Below are 20,219 nucleotides of genomic sequence, written 5' to 3' on the forward strand. Positions count from 1 at the left end.
GTTTGACCATCTGTTTGGGGATGACAAGATGCACTAAGAGTGATCTGAGATCCTAATTCACGTTGCATACTAACCCAAAAATGAGAAGTGAAGCGAGTATCACGAGCGTAAATAATCTTTAGTGGCACGCCATGTCTCACAATAATTTCATCTTAGTATACTTGTGCATATTTCTCCATTGGATCCGTTTCACGCATGGCAAGAAAATGTGCACTCTTAGTTAGTCGGTTAACAATTACCCAAATGCTATCATTCTGTCTCGCAGTCTTTGGCAATTTGGTAATAAAATCCATGGATAGCTCTTCCCATTTCCACATAGGGACATTAATACTTGTTGGACTCCCGTATGACCTTTGGTGTTCCGCTTTGACTTGTAAGCACACTAAACATTCCTGCACATATCTTCCAATATCTCTCTTCAACCTAGGCCACCAATAATCAACTCGTACATCATAGTACATTTTACTTGTACCAGGATGTATTGACAGTTTAGACTTATGGGTTTCATCCAAAATCTTCTGTCTTAATCCACCAATCTCTAGAATCCATAGCGGATTCTTAAATACTTTCAGTCTATGTGGATCATCAAGTAAAATATCAGCATAATGTATCATCCTTTCCTTCTTCAAAATTTCTGACTTTAAGGCCTTTACTTTCCATTTCTTTAGTTCATCAAGAATAGTGAAATTTACGGTAGTGTGAGTAATAACATAACACACACTACTATGATAAGCCTTCCTGCTAAGTGCATCGACAACTACATTGACCTTTCTAGGATGATACAAAATTTCATAGTCATAGTATTTGATCAACTCCATGGCTCGCTGTTGTCTCATATTCAAAGTTTGCTGACTGAATATATACTTGAGACTTTTCTGGTCAGTAAACAATTGGCATTTTATACCAAAAAGACAATGCATCCAAAGTTTTAGGGCAAACAATACTGCAGCGAGTTCGAGGTCATGGGTTGGATAATTCTTTTCATACTCTTTTAATTTTCTTGAAGCATAGGCTATTACTCTACCACATTGCATCAATACACAACCGATTCCCAACCCAGAAGCATCACTATATACTGAGAAATCATTATCACCTTCTGGAAGTGATAAGATTGGAGCATGAGTCAAAAGACCTTTTAAAGTTGAGAAAGCTTTTTCTTGGGCTTCACCCCATTCAAACTTTGTTTCCTTTCGTGTAAGACTCGTGAGAGATACAACTATACACGGAAAATCTTTAATGAATCTCCGGTAATATCCCGCGAGACCTAAGAAACTATGAATTTCAGAAGCATTACGAGGCGCTTCCCAATTCTGAATGGCTTAAATTTTGGTATGATCTACTGATATACCGTTACCAGTAATCACATGGCCGAGAAATTGAATTTGGCGAAGCCAAAATTCACATTTGGAGAATTTAGCATATAGTTTCTCTTTTCAAAGAAGTTCTAATATTTCAAAAATATGAATGGCATGATTAGCTTCAGACTTGGAATAGATTAGAATATCATCAATGAATACGATGTTAGATTTATCGAGCATTGGACGGGATACCCAATTTATCATAACCATGAATAGAACAGGAGCATTTGTCAGAACGAATGGTATAACAAGGAATTCATAATGCCCATAACAATCTTTGGTACATCCTGCTCATGTACTTTCAACTGATGATAGACAGACCTCAAATCAATCTTCGAGAAATAGCTAACACCCTGAAGTTGATCAAAAAATTCATCTATGTGAGGTAGTGGATACTTGTTCTTTATAGTTACCTTATTTAACTCACGGTAATCAATACACATTCACATCAAATCGTACTTCTTCTTGAAAAACAATACTGGAGCACCCCAAGGAGAGGTAATCGGTCGAATAAAGCCTTTTTCAAGCAACTCCTGTATTTGGATCATGATTTCTTTCATTTCGGCTGGCGCAAGACGATAAGGAGTCTTTGTAATCAGAGCAGCAACAGGTACAAGGTCAATTCAGAATTCTACTTGCCTATCCGGAGGAAGTCCAGGCAATTCTTTGAGGAAAACATCAAGATATTCATTAACAACGAGAACATCATTTATAGTTCTCTTCTCCTCTTTTTAGATATCAACTATATAGGCCAGATAGATAGAACACCTTTCAATATGAATTTTCGGGCTTTTAGGAAAGAGATTATTTTTACGATTTTTAATCTTTGTTCACCGTAGACATAAATAGGATTCTCCCCTTCAATAGGAATGCGTACTAGCTTTTCATAGCACAAGAGTTCTACACGGTTCTTTGACAACCAATCCATGCCGAGAATAATATCAAAGTTGGACAAGGAGATAGGAATCAGGTTAGCAAGAAAATTATAACCTTTAATTTCTATGACACAATCCCTATAGACTTTATCAGGTAGTAATGATATACTTCCCATAGTATCTATATGAAATGGTTGCACGAGTGCATAGTAAGAAATTTGAAAGGAATGCACAAATTCATGAGACACAAAAGAATCCGAGGAACCAAAATCAAATAAGATATGAGCATGTCTAGAGTTGACGAGAAATGTATCGGTCACAACATTCGGGTCTTCATGTGCCCCCCTCCGTAGTAATTTGTAATGCACGGCCTTTAGCTTTTTTGGCACCTCCTCCTTTTTAGTTGGAGTACTCTTTGGTTGTTGGACGGAAGCTTGACTCCCCGCCATTTGACTATTAAGAATAGGGCATAAACGCTTCCCGTGGCCAGTAACATCACCAACAAAGCATGTAACATTCTTCATCAAGCAAAAGGACTTCATGTGGCCTATTTCTCGACAAGATGGCGACTGGAGAGAAAAAGATTATGACCTACCACGACCACAAGAGGTATTATGAGATTGCACTTGTTTGCTAGGTTCAAATCGAATAGATTGAGCTGGTGGAATAGAGGAAACAGGAACAATTCGATAAATACGTGGATGCTTCGGAATAGAAAGAGTGGCACCACATATATCTAAGTCATGCTCGCGCTTTCAATTAACCACGAAATCACGGATTTCAAACCGTAGTCCTTCCATGAATAACTAAAATTTATCGTCTTTAGTTGGAATATACTTCGCAGCAAACCGTGTTTTTTGATTGAATTGAGTTTCATAATCATTCATAGTCATTCCTCCCTGTTTAAGCTCGAGGAATTCTTTCTCCAATCTTCTCCTCATGTCTAGAGGACAATACTTTCCCAACAAATGAGTTTTGAACATTTCTAAAAATAAATTATCCTGGTCATACTCGTTAAGAGCTTCAAATGTTGCTTCCCACCAGACTAAGGCTTCACCGATGAGCATTACAGAAGCATAATTAGCCATGTCTTCATTAACCACATGAGAGATACATAATACTTTTTTGTGTTTTGGATCCATGTAAGACCAGCAATGGGATTAACAACACTTGAAAACTCCGTAGCACCATTACGTTTGAAAGTTTTGAATGAAGGGCGTTTCACTTCCCCTTTTGAAAATTCTCTAGTGGCTTTCTCTTTGCCTTTATCATTATTCTTTTTGTGTTCTTCGAGAGTCTGCCGAATAACACCGGTAAGTTTAACCACAAGTCACTCCTCACGAGGGGATACTGGAGTATTTATTTCATCAGGATGAGGATCTCCACCCACATCTGGTGTATGGCTACTCACCTGTTCAACCATTGTTCTGAAAATTTGGAGTAATATAGTATTTTAGAATATTAGGATTTATCGTTACCTAGTACTTTATTTAAGTCTTTCCTATGGTATGTATCCATATACTTACAATGAATCCATTCATATATTAAACTTCTGATTGTTTAAGTCTAAATACCAATTTGTGGTATTTAGTTTACTTAAACTACTGCTCTGATACCATGATTGTGAGACCCACTATTTCTCTAATACCTTTACAATATTATTACTCCAAACATGCTACATGCATATTCATACATATATTTTACATATATGGTCTTATTACAAAAGACCGGATACAAACCCACTATTAATATTTTTAGAAAGTTTTATATATTACATAACTTCCTAGGAATTTATACACTAAATACAAAAGCTATAATATTATCTATTCTACATCTTCTACCAGTACATGACTATACTGGATGCTTATCACCTGCAATAGTTTAAAAATTGAGAAGGATAAGCGGGTGATGCTTAGTGAGTTCAATAACAATTACAACATAACGTTATGCCATGTATATATCAATATGACAGAAGCAAAGATGGACAAATAACAACAAAGGCATATGTGAATCATGTGACAAGCTTTCCATATCAACAAATGATCCGATTCAAGGATTTACAATCAATGAGATACAAGAATTTCAACTTGATATATATATATATATATATATATATATATATATATATATATATATATATCAATAAGACTTCAACCCAACTAGCATAGAAAATAAACGATTTCTGAATTAACATTTTGCGGACATATATAGGCTTTCAGCCCTATCTAGCATTCTGATAATGCCAAAGTGATGCTTACTTATTCACTTCATGGTCAAAGGCTACATACCAATATCCAAGTGATGCTTAGTCATTCACTTTATGGTCAAAGGTATAGCTCATTATCATAATAACACGGGAAAGCACATTGCACATATAACGCATAACATACAGTCGTCCCTATATTGAACTCATCGTGAAATATTCGATTGATAAAATGATAATTTGGGCAGAACTTCGTCTCTAAAATGACAATCTGTGACGAAACCAGAGATTTTTTGTTGAAAACTGGGCCTTATGTCGTTAGAGTTTCAATTTGAAAATATTATTTTATCGGGTCTTCGGTGCGTTGAGACTTGCTTCAGGTGTCGGGAATGTTTCCTAGGCTTCGAGGGGTAATAGGGTTAATTAAGAGAGAGTAGAGGATGTAAGATAGTGAATTTTGTAACTTAAAATTGGAAGCCTTTGGTTTCTATTTATAGTGCCCGAGGCTCAGCATTACGCCGGACGTAATTCTCCGGTACGCGGGGCGTACTGCCTCACAAACTTCTTCACTGGGCGTAACTTTGTATGCTGGGCGTACGAAGTGGACCAGATTGGACGCGTCAAGGCTACGACACATGGCACTCATGTGGAGGAGTAGGGAAGGTGATGGACTTCGAAGCACTTACACGAGTATGTTGGGCGTAACTCTCCTGTACGATTGGCGTACACCTTCAGATCAACCTCGAAGTTTGTGCTCAAAACTTCAAAAATTTGTATCTTTCGTATATGAGCTCTATTTTAATGTTCTTTATATGCACACGTAGGTGAAATTATGCTCTACAACTTTCGTTTAGGCTCGGTTGGTTAATGTTGACTTTATTTTTAATATTATATATTTTTAACAGACCGGGATAGAAAATCCATTAAAAATTCATAACTTCTTCATCCGACGTTCGTTTTCGTCTGTCTTTTTACCATTGTACTACTATTGACGAGACCTTAGATTCTATTTTAGGTTGTGTCGGCTAAAAATCACTCGATCTTTATTTCGAGTTTTTAGCTGCATACTGTTATACTGAAACTTAGAAAAATCATAATTTCGTCATACGAAGTCAGATTTGGACGTTCTTTTTTGAAAGTTTTTGGTTTAATGAATACTATGAATTTAATTTAGATCATAAAGGCTAAAAATTATTTTATCATAAACTCAGTTTTACGTCATACGACGTCGTGTCGGTTCTGTCGCAAAATTTCAATAAGTCATAACTTCTTCTTTATAACTCAAATTTCAGTGAAGTTTTTGCCTAAATGTTTCTAACGAGATAATTTATAACTTTCAATAACATTATTTTTTACTTATTTGTAACTTCATATTTTCATTAATTTCAATAGTTGACTTTTGATCGGAATCTCATAAGACTTCCAATACTTCCTGAATGATTCTAAACATAGTTTTACTTCAATTCTCATAAAAACTATCTTGTTAGAACTCAACACTCAAAAAAAATATAATATTATTCAATTTAAGCTAATAAGCTTTACAAAACACAATAATTAAACTAGGTTAATAATGTGTATGTTACACCCTTTCTGGCATCAATTGAAGGAAGCGATTGGGTTTAGAGCAAAATAGAGGGATCAAAATAAGAAGATCATAGCAATGTTGATATATGGATTTGGCATCTGTATTTTTGATTAAACAAATCTCTAAATTTCTGGAGGGATTTAAAGAGGCGAGGTATATTTTAATTAGGGATAAGTTTTTCTGGCTCGATTGAAGAAAAAATGAATGATTAGGTTACAATTGAGAGAGAGAGAGAGAGTGAGTGAAGGGAGGTAGATGACGAAGGAAAGAAGACAAAAGCGTATAACGGTGTTAGAGGAATAAGGATGATGTCAGCAAACAACACAAGGGTGAAAAATTAAGGATTGAAATGTAATGAATGGTCATGATTTATTAAGATTAGAATTTAATATATATATATATATATATATATATATATATATATATATATATATATATATATATATATGTTCAAATGTTTCTTATAATTATTGTGTGCATGTATGGACCAATGAGAATTTATGAATAATTTAATCATTAATTAAATTAATAAGGGTACATTAGTAATATTACACATGTGCATCAATTAATATCCAAAATTAACAATTGATGGTTTTTATTTACCTATTCAAACCCTACCCCACTAACCCTAATTCCATTTTCTCGTCTCTAATTCTTTCCATCACACAGACTAATGGTCCTCATCCAGATCGACACATTAGTCTCTGTTTAAGAACACCACCACCGGAGCAAAATCATCTCCGTTCTCTTTCGCATCGCACCTGCACTTTGCTTTTTGTCTCTCACGTTGCTCCTATGTCTCCTCCACTATCGCCATCATCATCTTCGATCGCTATCAACTATTACTCACCTCATTCGCTCACACCTCCACACCGTTGCTAACCTCTGTCGCTCACATCTTCGGTTTCGCTCATACCTCCGGTCGATCCCTTCAGGTAATATAATTAATCACCTGGGTTCTTTCTTGTAAGTTGTTTGCGATTTCATATTTTTATTTTCATTCTTGTAGTTTTTCTGTGAATCAATGATTTCATTTGTTTGTGTGATTCCGATTGTGAATCTGTGAGTTTGATACATGTTTTATTATGAGTTTGTTACTTTACAGATTTTTTGAGTTTGGTACCCTAGTTCATACATCTTTGTTTTGGCAAATGTATTAGAATCTCGATGGAAAATGCTTATTAATCTATTGTTTTGATAATATTTTAGATAGAAAATGATCTTTTTAAAAACAAGATTCACCCCACATCAGTATATTATTATGTTAGAATATTCAACAAAGAATGTTATATTCTGGTATAGTAATCTACAAAAGAATGCTAAGATTTTCGCCAGCGAGTGCAAGTAAATCTAGGCTTTTCACTAGTGAGTGTAGGTAAATCCCTCTCTAACTCTTGGGATGGGTGAAAGACCATTTTACCCCTCCATGGTCCCTATAATCCCTTCCTTGACCAAACCCTAAAGTCAACAGAAGTCATCACTCGAGTCAACTGTCCATGTTGACATGACTTGCCGAGTGCATCTATGTGACTCGCCCATAAATCTTGCCAAATTTTGTTCCTATTTTTCATAAATCTTCCAAAAATTATTAATAGCTCCATCGTTCTCTCTTTTCTCTCTTAAATATCAATCTCTTAGTTTGATATGTTTCTTCCTCTAATTTTTGTTATCCTATTGCTTTTTATAGCTTTTTGATTCATATACTTCAAAAAAAAAACATCAATGATGAAATTCCTCTTTAATTTAAGAGAAAAATACAAATATAGCATAATCTCTTAATTACTGTGTGGAAAATAGCCAAAAAAAAACTCAAATTACAAATATAGCCTTAAAAATCGTAGATAGATTAAGCCCATGCGATTTTAGCATTCCATCTGTGAACGTACAAGTCGCTAAAGCACAACCATGTTTTAGTGACTTATATTTTCACATATATTTTTTTTAGTTCTTTTTTATTTTTTCCGTATAAATACCTCCATCTCTGATTAAAATCGCAGATAAACTAAATACCCTCATCTGCGATTTCCTCTCACCCCCCCTGTGATTCTGCATTTTTGTTACTACGAATTTGATTGAATTTAACTACGAAACAACCTTATTATATATAAAGTTTTGCAAAAAGTTATCACTTTAGAAACTTTATCAATTTCGTAGTCAAAATAAAAAAGAATTTTAGAAATTAAAAAGAAAACGCAAAATCACAGGTTGAATGAGAACCACCTGCGAACGTACAAGTCACTAAAGCACGACTGTGCTTTAGCAACTTGTAGGTTCGCAAATGGAATGCTAAAATCGCAGATGAGCTTATTCTATTTGCGATTCTCATGGCTATTTTTGTAATTTGCTTTATTTTTTTTCCCTATTTTTCACAAAATAATTAAGAGATTAAGTTATATTTGTAACCTTCTCTTAATTTAATGTAACAAGAATCTCTCTCTTACACCTTGTTCCCAAGTTTAACAAAAAAAAAAAAAGATAAGAGAAAAGAAAGTCATGAGAGAAAATAAGAGAAATGAACAGAAAACAAAATTTTCTTTCGTGTTCCCAAGTTGGAGAGAAGTGGAAGAAAAATGCATCATTTTGGTCTTTTTTTTTCAAATCCTCCCAAATCAGAAGGAAAATTAGGATGGAAAGTGATCATCCGATTTCCCTCCACTTCCCTCATTTAATAAAACTCGTAAACACCAATTTCATTTATTTTCTTCTTATTTCCACCTATTTCCTTTTGTTTCTCTTGTTAAGTTGAACTCGGAAACCTGGTGGTATGGTCACACACACCCTAATGATCTTTATTACTTTTGATTGAAAAGTGCTCGGAGTTTGGAATGGTCGACACAAACAATGTTGCAACGATGGTGTCGTCTCATCCCCTTCGTATTATTCAAATCTTGTAGATTTGAGCCTCTCACTCTTTATAGGTTCGTATATATCGAAAGATAACATTTTGATTTTGTAATGCAAATAATTCGTTTATGTTTTTCTTTGTTATTCTTATTATATATGTTTTCTATCAGCATAGTATTTTTCCTTCCAGATTTAAGTCAAAAAGATTTCACCGCTGGTATGTTCTGATATCACCTTCTAAACTTGTGACATTGTTTGGCTAGGAAAAGCGGTCATCTTCATCCTATCTGGTGTGGATGTGTTTCTAAATGTTACGGATCATCTTCTTTATATTTATTGTGACATTTCTTGTAAATATGTTGTTCTGTTGACATTGTTTTGTTCGGGTTAGGTTGTCTTCCCTTATTTTAAATTTATATTCCCTAATTTGTCTTGAAATTGAAGTTGTTGTGTATTATGGATTCTTTTAATCATTTATGTTCATTATACAAGTATAATATTAGGAAAAGTTTGGTCTGTTGCAAGAACCTGCTATGTATTTGAAATAATGCTCACACTGCTTAGGGAAAGGCAAGAAAAAACACTACATTTCAATATACTTTTTTATAATATCACGTATTTCACTTTTCATGTTAATAGAAGATAAAAATTAAATCAAAATCATACATATCTCAATGAAGTATATTGATATATTTTACTCAACTAAACTTTTGATCTATTTAACTTAGTTTTATTTTATAAGTAATTCTTATAAATTGAATGCTTAACAAGTTGAAAATTGGCAAGTTTGAAAATACATACCAAGTGCTTGATGAAATGCTTGAAAGAATTGATATGATTAGTAAGGAACAAGTTGAATTTGTAACTGTTTTGACTAATTAGATGACTTTGATTCATTTTTTTGGAATGAATTTGATTCATTTAGCCTGATTAGAGTACAAATCGCTTTTGATCTACTTCGATTTGCCATCTCCTTTTCATCTCAATCATCATAAAAGTCATCTTTTTCACTAGTTTTTTCTTTTCTATAACGTTTAAGGATTTGGATGCTACTTTCTATGGTGATTTTGTAATCCTTTATAGGAAACCAGTCTTTATTCATTTAAACTCTTGATTGAAGTTCATAAGTTTCAATATTTAATCCACGTAGATCACATGTTCATCATTCCTCAACGGTTCCTCTATTTCCATTTGAAGTCCATCAACAAGAAGATGAGATGTATCAAGGTTCCTCTATAACGTTTATGTATTGTTTCATATTTATTAGCCAAGTTTTTGTTTCAAGGGTATTTTGGTCATCTTACTTATTGTTTTGTTTGTTTTTATAGGTCTGGAACTATTCAAGGGAAGCCCAAGTTTTAGCATAATCAGCATAATCTCATATACCTTGAGTAATTGTGGAGGCTTTTAATGAAAGCTTGCTTATAAGGCATTTCAGTAATATTAAATGCATGGTTAGCCTTTTTTGTGGCTCGAAATAGATAGGTAAAGGATTTGCGTATGCATGGAGGAATGGTATGGGTCAAACAAGCAAATCCAAGAAAACTAACTTGTGCGGGTCAAAAAAGTATTTCTTCGAGTTACTACACGAGAACAAAATATATGGAAGTGGAGACAAAATTCAACAAAATATATGGAAGTGGAGACAAAATTTGTTGATAATGGAAAAAACTAAAACGTGCAATTCAACAACTTAATATCATTTTTAGATAAGATGTGTTAAGTGAAAAGACAATACAAGTGCAATCATATCTTATTAATCTAATAAAATTTTATAAATCTTTGATTTTTCATTACACTGTTTTTAACTATCAATATTGTTTTTCTTTATTTACTGTAGTTTCCATGAGTTGTAACCTAATATATATATATATATATATATATATATATATATATATATATATATATATATATATATATATATATATGATCATTTAACTTGTTTTTTTTTATACATATAGTCCTTATAACCAGCTACTTCAGGTTAAACCGAGAAACATAATTTAGTAGGATAAAACCTAAGAAATTTGTAATAAGGAATGAATATGTAAAATAACAACAAAAACTTATTTTGCAACAAAAAAAGATTAAGAATTAGATATGTACAAATTGAGAACTATATTACCCTATTAAGTCATCGTTCCCAACTTAATTTAAAGTAATTGGTTATAAAAACTGAATGTGTACAAAAAAAAAAACCAAATTAAATGGTTAAATATAAACAAAAAAATATATATCAATAATTAAATGCATATAAAAAGAAAAATATCTTTCGGAGTAATCCTTCACACAACCAACACAGCTATTCCAAGCAACTAGAGTAAAAGATTGTTTTTTTTTTTTCATCAAGTCTAATGTGACTAAAGTACCTTTGTAGGTGATCATAGATGTTTGGATAAAATGTTATCAAACACAAGACTTGTTTTCTTTTTTAGATTTAACAAACCGATATTCTTGAATTCCAATATTTATCAATCTTAACAATGTTTATCAATTTTAATGTGATAGGAGTTGGATGGAAAAAAAAAAAAAGGGGCAAATAGGTAAACAGTTAGTTTTTAATACATTAAGCCATGTTTCCGGGCTTAATCCATTAAGTCATTCTGTTCAGATCAAATCAAAAGGAAACAAACATGTAGGGGTTGAAAAATTGTAGATTCTGTTTATGATTCATTATTACATAATCTAAACCTGTTGAGATAGGAGGACAAGGAGGCCCTGAGGGCCAACTAATATTTCATTAAGGAAACTGATCAATCCAAACCAAACCACGGGAGTCACATCAACTCCACCAAGGGGAGGAATCACCTTGCGTGTGACTGTCAAAATCGGCTCTGTAGGGGCGTATGCTACTACATACGGGAATTTCTCAACAGGAAGCTTTGGATACCATGACATGACAATTCTTACAATAAAGAGGAATGAAAATGCTGATAGTAAAGGCCCCAATATGGGTATTGCCAATTTAGCTGTTCCCGGGTCCAGATCCATTAAAACCAACCTTTGCATGTACTCTGGTATCAAGTCCGATGCATCTCTTCTGTTTACACAATGGTTCGGGTTACAAATAAATATATACCCACCAAAATTGACGATAAAAATAAAGCAAAAAAAAAAAAGCATTTGTACTTTCACAATTTTATTGATTTAGTTACGTAACAATCTTTCTTTAGTGATTAACCCATTATACTTTCGATGACTGTTTAAAAGAAAGGAAAAATGACCACCAATAACACTTTATTTGCTCTTTTAAGTCGCTGAATTTCTAATTGTATCCAAATGACAACAAACTTTTTTTTTGGTTTTAGTATACTATTATTTTTTATCAGTTTAGCTACTAGACTATTATTTTTATCGATTTGGTCAATAAACTGTTAATTTTCTATTGATTTAGCCATTGAACTATAATTTTGGTATCGTTCCCTTTTTTTCCAAAATGGGGTAGCGGGAAGAATGATTTTTTTTAACAGTCAAAAATGTATAACGGTTTGATATGTACAGAAAATAATTATGTGACTTAACTGATAATGTGGTAAGAGTTCAAGTGATTTTCTCTATTTCACCCACAAAAGTTCTCCCTTTATGCAAGATTTACATTAATTCCATAACATCAAGCTAAAACTTCATGTTTGACCCTGAAGGGTATGGAGTTTTAGTCTACAAGAGTCTCCCTATTTGTAGTTATTGAAAGGTATTTTAGACATTTAACTTCCAAGTTCTGAAATTCCACAGGATGGAGGGAGTAATAATTAAAAGTAAAAAGAAGGGGGAAAGGAAGGTTTACATACATGGGATCTGCCAAGTTGATTGAAGCTGATAAGGGAATATCAATGCTAGGAACTGCAACTTCTAAAAGGCAACATGCTCGATATCTTTGGACTTGCTGATTTGGTTTTCTTTTTGTTGGACATATGGATCTCTGAAACACAAGAGAGAAAACACGAGTGTTTCAACTTTCAAAAGTAACGATCTCATAACAGTTCTTCACATTGATCACTAAATTGAAACGGGCATAGAACATGAGGAAACTTCTCAGAAACATGTAAGAAGCTAATATATGCTAATGAAGTGAACTTGAACTTCAAGTATGTTATGTACATGTAAATTATGAATCTCATACAGTATTTGATTGATCTATATGAAAAAAAAAAAACAAATATAAAAGTGGTTTTCTGGTCAATAGTGAATAATAAACATCCCTTTGTGCAACATGTCCATTTCTCTTGTGGTTCCATTACACAAAGCCATGATTTCCACAAGCGACGAATTAACCTAACAGTTTCATGTTCCCTTAAGGCTCTCACCTAGTCAATTATATTTGACAAATTTTAGTAATGAATTGGACTAATGGATCCGTTCTAGTATATATGAACACGCATAAACGAAGAGAAATCTGCATTTGGAAATTTACTCAACATGAAAAAGGGAAACGATCAAAGCAGAATTAAACCAACAGATATACAGAGAGCATTTGCTGCCCAGTAAAACAAAGAAGAGATGGAGAATTAGCTTACAGGAACGAATAAATTTGATCCGCCTGAGGTCGAAATTAGGTGTAGTGGTACTGCATAACCTGCAAAATCGCAGGGAGAGAAGAAAACAGCAGATCCTGAGTCGATATGTTAATCCAAAGAAGAATTTACCCAAAAATGCTTAAATTTAGACATATGTAGGTAAAATGCGATCCCTAATTACTGAATTAAGTATAAAAACTCTACATTTGCTCTGAATTGAACAAGATGCAGCCATTGAAGCTAAATTGGGAAGACGGGATGATAGAACTTCTTTCCAGAAATAGAAGAGAATGTTATCCTGGTTTTGAACGGTCTACTCCTTCCGGGTTTTTACATCAAAAAAATAAAAAAAGAAAATTACCTAAATACCCTTGATAAAATAAAAAGACACCGATTTAGCCTTTCAAGTTGACAGCACGTATAATTACCTCAATACCCTTGATTCTTAAGGTAACGCTTTTTTACTCATGGAACCCATTTACTTATGGATAGACTCATAGACACAAGGATACCTGGAACTTTTTGCCATGTGGAAGCCATATAAATGATATAATAAGAGTTATATAAACCCTTTGTAAAATCCACAAACTTTCTATGCAATTTAGGTATTATATTGTATTTATGAATTCTTATTTGGGGAAAATAATGGTTGTTGGCATGGAATGATTAGCCAAGGATTAATTGAAATATTATAAGTCATAATGGAAACGTGTTGCTATTTTGGAGTACAAGACTACTCTTTTCGAAAGAGTTAGTTCACTAAGGTAGTCTGTACTCATTCTCTCGCTTAGGGCAACAATTCAAGCAGCAACGAATCAACGATCACCGGCCATCGTTCCTCGTTCGAACTTCCACTCACTCAGACACTCACACCATTCTTCATCGTCTCGACGGAATTCCACCATTGCCCTCGTCAGCGACGTCGTTGTTACAGGAGCTCGAGAGTCGAGAATCGAGAAGGCAGAAGCAGTTCACAACGGCCAGCTTACAGCGACGTCGACACATCATTCTCTCCATCTCCATTGTTTGGTACTCGACTACTCGGTAATTAGGTATTCCCCTTACTTGGTTCGATTTCTCCTTTTTTTTTTCTTGTCAAATTGTTCGTACCTGCATCACTTCTCGTCTTCTCGACATTACCCCTTCTGTTTTATCTTATTTCACAAACAACAAACCTTCAAAATCCTTAAGTCAAAGCTATGATTTATTGTTTAATATTCATGGAAATGTTGCTGCTCCAGTAATGCATTTAGAAAATATCATTAAACCCAATCACCTGCAAAGAAATACGTTGTGTTAAAGCTAAGGACCGTGACGAAAGTTTGACTATTAGTTGAAAATGTCTAAAATACCCTTCAGTGATACTAGTAGAGACAATCTTGTAAACTAAAATCATTACCCTTCAGGAGGGGCAAGCAGGTAATTTTAGCTTCATAGGGTCAAAATACAGAAAGCAGCCATTGGTACTTTCACCATCATATCAATTTAACGATTAAACCATTATATTTTTTTTAACCTTTTAAAAAACAAATTTCTACAGAAAGGTAAAATTTTACTGATTTAGCCTTTAAACAAGTGCTCTTTCGTGATAGTTCATTGGCTAAATCCATCAGAATCACCAACCTAATGAGGAAAGACCACTACAACCTGTTATCGTTGCTACACAAGCATCACTGCAATCGCCGATCGATTCAACAAATCCACGCTCACTTGGTCACCACTGCCGCCATAATTCAAACACCACCACCACCGGTCAGTCTCTGGACCACCATCCTCCACCATTACTCACTTGGGAATTCCCCCGATGAAGCTTTTTTGCTCTATAAGCACCATCTCCACCCCACCACCTTGTTTAATGGCGATAGTTTCACATATGCTTTCTTGATAAAATCCTGTGCTAATTCACATCTACCCATGTCGGGTTCACAACTCCATTCTCTCACATTCAAATTCGGGTTTGAGAGTCATGTTTACGTCCAAACCGCTTTAGTCAACATGTATGTTGTATGTGGGCATTTACTCGAATGTCGCAAAGTGTTCGATGAAATGCCTGAAAGAAATCTAGTCACATGGAACGTTTTAGTAACAGGTTTAGCAAAACTTGGTGAAATTGTGCTAGCGCGATCTTTCTTTGATATAATGCCTATTAAGAATGTTGTTTCTTGGAGTGGTATGATAGACGGGTATACACGAGCAAATCAACCCAAGGAAGCAGTTTCATTGTTTAGACACATGCTTGCACTTAACGATAATACAAAGCCAACTGAGATCACCATTTTAGCGGTTTACCCTGCGATTTGGAATCTTGGGTCTTTGGAGTTATGTCAATCGGTTCATGCTTATGGAGAAAAAAACGGATTTTATATGATAGATATACGTGTTACGAATGCTTTAATTGATGTGTATTCAAGGTGTGGAAGTGTGGAGAGTGCTTTGCGAGCTTTTGAAGGCATAACAAGTGAGATGAGGAATTTAGTGTCGTGGACATCGATTATCTCTGTATTTGCAATGCATGGAATGGCAAAGGAGGCTGTGGATAGTTTTAAAAGAATGGAGGAAATAGGGATGAAGCCTAATAGAGTTACTTACTTGAGTATTCTAAGTGCTTGTAGTCATGGAGGATTAGTTGAAGAAGGGTTAGTGTTTTTCAAGAAAATGGTGGATGAGTCTGGTATTGTGCCTGATATAAAGCATTACGGGTGCTTGGTTGACATGTTGGCGAGAGCAGGGAGGATTGAAGAAGCAGAGAAAGTGGCTTTGAAGGTGCCTAAAGATTTGGATAATGATGTGATTTGGAGGATGGTTCTTGGGGCATGTAGCTCCTATAATAATGTTGAGACAGGGAAGAGAGTCACAAGGAGAATATTTGAAAAGGAGAGAGGTTACTCTAGTGATTATGTGCTTATGTCAAACATCTTCTCTAGTGTGGGCGATTATGTTGATTCAGAGATGGTTAGGAGAAAAATGGATCAAATGGGCGTTTGTAAACTACCTGGTCGTAGTTCCATCTAAGCTTTGAAATGGCAAAAAGGTGATATGACATATGAGGTTTGAACCCATGGAGAATATACAAATGAGCTGAAATTTGCTCGTATGTTTATGAAGATCGATCGGTAATTGTGTTGGTGTGGGGAATTATTAGTCTTGATTATGTTGTGTTTTTTTTTGGGCATTTTTGAGAAGCAATTTTTTAGCGTATAATTATACACAAGCACTACAAATAAAGCTTATAATATTACAATTTCATACTACACACCAACACAAAAACTACTCACCGATGCCCTTCAACTCAAGTGGTTGAGAGTTCTAAGTCTCATAGTTGTGTAATTTATGACTAAAAAGAAACACTTTATTCCCTCTTCTTATTAATGTTTCCATCATTCACACTTTATGTCCTTGCACCATTAACACTTGACACATAAGACTAATTCCAAGCGTTTCCTCTCTCTGAGTTCCCAAATATTTGATAAACGTGAAAACCCTAGTTTTTGCTTCGTCCGATGGGATTAGGGCACATGAAGGGGATTCATGCTCAAAGGTTAGTTTTGGTTATTTAAATGATTGAACTGCACATATTGGTTCACTGGATTGGATTAATTGAGTCTTAAATTGCATCTGTTTTAAGACATTTCAGTATTTGGTGATTTTAGTTGGGTTAATTGAGGAGGTTACTGACGAAATTGTGTTATTCTTCTTCCTATTTGGTGTCTCCAGAAAGATATATGATTATCCCCACTAGGTCTATGTCGATGCTATACATAAAACCAAATGTTTTCATATGTTTGAAACTTTGAATTACAGAAAAGGTGTTTCTGCTCTTTTTTTTTTTTTTTTTTTATAATGTGTCTATTACATTTGGCTGAACTTTTGTGTTTAGAATCAGAATATTACATAAAATGATTTTCATGGGGTTCTTTTATCTTTATACTTTCAGGTTGTTTTATTATTTATGTCGAAATAAACCACAAAATAACTTTTATACCATAGATTTTTATGAATTTCATTCAAATTGGGGTGAATCGAGTCAATTTGCAGATAATTTATCTAAAAACTACACTGATGATTGTTATTTATGATAATCCACAGGCTGATGAGGAACATGAGTTAATTATGGAGCTCTCTGAAAAATATTTGCTCTTGGAAAAAAAGAAGGTTAGGATTCTCATAGTTGTATATGGTTAAGCATGTTGATTTTTATCTTGCTAAATGGTTTCTTAATCTCCTTTTTCATGACAGAAATCATTAGAATTCAACGCTTTGACCCTAATGGAAAAGTCAAAATCAAAAGAAAGTAAGGGAAATGAGACCTTTCCAAGTAATTTAAAACTTTTTACAAATTTATATTTTCTTTTTATATCCCAAATTATATCATCATTTTCTTAAAAAAAAATATATATTGAAAACAATTGTTGAAGAATCTGGAATATGGATTTAAATGACTCAAATTCCATGATCTAACAAAGTTCAAAATCTCATTGCTTGCAGAAAGTGTGCCATCAGTCTACCAAGTCATGAGGGTATTGCCATTTTTTGGAAGGTTGCAGCTTAAATGGTCGTGGAATATGTTAGATAAATGTAGTTGAATTTGGTCCAATGGGTATTTTGGGAAAACTTTCCTAATTTAAGGTTTTGAGTTAGTTTAGGATTCTAATTAGTTTAGTATAAATAGGGTATGGTTGTTTGACGTTTTTAATTAAGTTTTTTCAGTCTTTGTTGAATAAGATACTTGGAGCCAAAGTAATTTTTCCAGATTTCTTTCCTCCCCTGTTTCATTCATGCTCTGTTCATCTTCTGCACAATTAACCTGTCTCATAAAGGAATCAAGTGAATTGATCCTTGTTAAAGTATTAAAGTCCTACTGTGATTTCTTTGCCTTGGTTGTGTGGCGTATTCATAGAATCAAATTAATGATTCACACCCTGTTCACTTCTTCCTTCCTGTTATGTTCTGTTTTTCTTAGGCAATAAAGTTGCATCATGTATCATCAGGTAGATATCTAACACAACCTACAAGATAAAACACAGAGAGATGAATGCTTCTTAATTGAAGGCTTTACTTTTTAAAAATTGAAACAAGCAAAATCAATGAATGCTTGGATTTTATATCATCAAAGTAGCTTGGATGTAGAGGTATGCCCCTTGTTTTCATAATTTGTGAAATAGTTTAGTAATATGTTAAAGAAAAACTACAATAGGGGTATGGGGATAATGAAGAAAGAGATTTGGATGAAGCAATTGGATTAGTTATGAAATATGTTTTAAAAAATATAATTTATATTATATTAAATGTTTTTGGTTTAAAAAAAATTAAAATTTGTTTAATACATGCATAAAAAATGTTTGTGTATTAAAATAAAGTAATTTAATTAAATTAGAAAAAGAAAATAAAAAAATGAAGTGTTAGAAGTATTACCATTCCTTACCAAATGCTAACCTTAGGTGTTAAATAAATAAATAAAATAGGCGGCATCCAAAAAGCTGATGTGGCAAGATGCTAAGAGTGTTACCACTCCTATTAGCCTAAAAGCCTTAAAGGCTTTTATGTGTCAAGTGCTAATGGTGCAAGGATATGAAGTGTAAATGATGGAAACATTAATAAGAAGAGGGAATAAAGTTTTTTTTTTTTTTTTTTTTCGGTCATTCCACTTCCTTGTAACTAAATTGGAGAAAAAGATATTTGATGTTATTAGTTGTTCACTAGACTTTTATTATATGGCTTAATGAGTTAATGATTATAGCTAGAGGTAAATAAATATAACCGGTTAAAAAAAAGTAAGTGTAAAAATTGGAGAAAATATATTAACCGGTTAAAACAGGCTAATGTGCACCTTTAGTTATGTGTACAAATAGTTATAGTTTGTCTAATCGTTGGGTGGTTTGGGCTAATTTTATATTGGCTTTTTTGTTGTTTCATGGTTCTTTTGGGTTTGCTTATGTTCTTTATACTTGTAGCATGTATGTATGATATAGGTTTGCCTTTATAAGTTATACTATGAAATCTCAAGAATTTGAGTTGGAAGTCTAGTTTTTAATTGAGATAATTTATACTACACATAATTTATTTTTTCTATTAACCGAGTATCTTTTTTAGGCCATAATTTCATAATGATTACCGTTTTTTAAGTTTTGTCGGTTTGCAGAAATTTGAGTTTTTTTTTTTTACTCATAAATTACACACCTATAGACTTGGAACTCTCAACCACTTGAGTTGAAAGGCAATGGTGAGTAGTTTTTGTGTTGGTGTGTACTATGGAATTGTAATATTATAAGTTTTATTTGTAGTGCTTGTGTACAATTACAGTATTTAGACCAAAATACGCTAAAAAATTGCTTCTCAAAAATGCCTAAAAAACACACAACATAATCATTCATTGTTTACTTCCGTGAATGTCTCGTTAGTGGGGCTTGCAAACAAACCAAGACTAATAATTCCCCACACCAACACAATTACTGATCTGCATAAACATACGAGCAAATTTCAGCTCATTTGTATATTCCCCATGGGTTCAAACCTCATACGTCATATCACCTTTTTGCCATTTCAAAGCTTAGATGGAACTACGACCAAGTAGTTTACAAACTCCCATTTGATCCATTTTTCTCATAACCTTCTTTGAATCAACATAATCACCCACACTAGAGAAGATGTTTGACATAAGCACATAATCACTATAGTAACCACTCTCCTTTTCAAATATTCTCCTTGTGACTCTCCTCCCTCTCTCAACATTATTATAGGAGCTACATGCCCCAAGTACCATCCTCCAAATCACATCAGTATCCAAATCTTTAGGCACCTTCAAAGCCACTTTCTCTGCTTCTTCAATCCTCCTTACTCTCG

The 20,219-nt window shown here is 33.7% G+C and overlaps 2 protein-coding genes across 4 annotated transcripts; one reads left to right on the top strand and one right to left on the bottom strand.

Annotated features, from left to right (window-relative positions):
* Positions 1–11,405: 11,405 nt before the first annotated feature.
* On the bottom strand, positions 11,406–13,703 carry CCB3 (cofactor assembly, complex C (B6F)). The gene is made up of 4 exons (XM_078983613.1): positions 13,584–13,703; positions 13,380–13,438; positions 12,654–12,784; positions 11,406–11,905 (listed from the first exon to the last, which is right to left on the bottom strand). The coding sequence occupies exons 1-4, from the start codon at positions 13,612–13,614 to the stop codon at positions 11,551–11,553; spliced, it is 576 nt and encodes a 191-aa protein (XP_078839739.1). The 5' UTR covers positions 13,615–13,703; the 3' UTR covers positions 11,406–11,550.
* Positions 13,704–13,986: 283 nt separating this feature from the next.
* Positions 13,987–18,178, top strand: LOC145035041 (Pentatricopeptide repeat (PPR) superfamily protein). Of its 3 annotated transcripts, none has more exons than XM_078983615.1 (5): positions 13,987–14,431; positions 14,972–16,917; positions 17,466–17,531; positions 17,616–17,694; positions 17,865–18,178. In XM_078983615.1, the coding sequence occupies exon 2, from the start codon at positions 15,006–15,008 to the stop codon at positions 16,389–16,391; it is 1,386 nt and encodes a 461-aa protein (XP_078839741.1). In that variant the 5' UTR covers positions 13,987–14,431; positions 14,972–15,005; the 3' UTR covers positions 16,392–16,917; positions 17,466–17,531; positions 17,616–17,694; positions 17,865–18,178. The 3 variants fall into 3 exon arrangements, 2 of the variants coding, with proteins under 2 accessions (XP_078839741.1, XP_078839740.1); XM_078983614.1 differs by having other exon boundaries at positions 17,616–17,670; XR_013678294.1 differs by lacking the exon at positions 14,972–16,917 and having other exon boundaries at positions 14,006–14,431; positions 17,616–17,670.
* Positions 18,179–20,219: the final 2,041 nt, after the last annotated feature.

This window comes from Lactuca saligna, chromosome 3, assembly GCF_052625555.1.
Source record: "Lactuca saligna cultivar CGN05327 chromosome 3, ASM5262555v1, whole genome shotgun sequence".
NCBI lineage: Eukaryota > Viridiplantae > Streptophyta > Magnoliopsida > Asterales > Asteraceae > Lactuca > Lactuca saligna.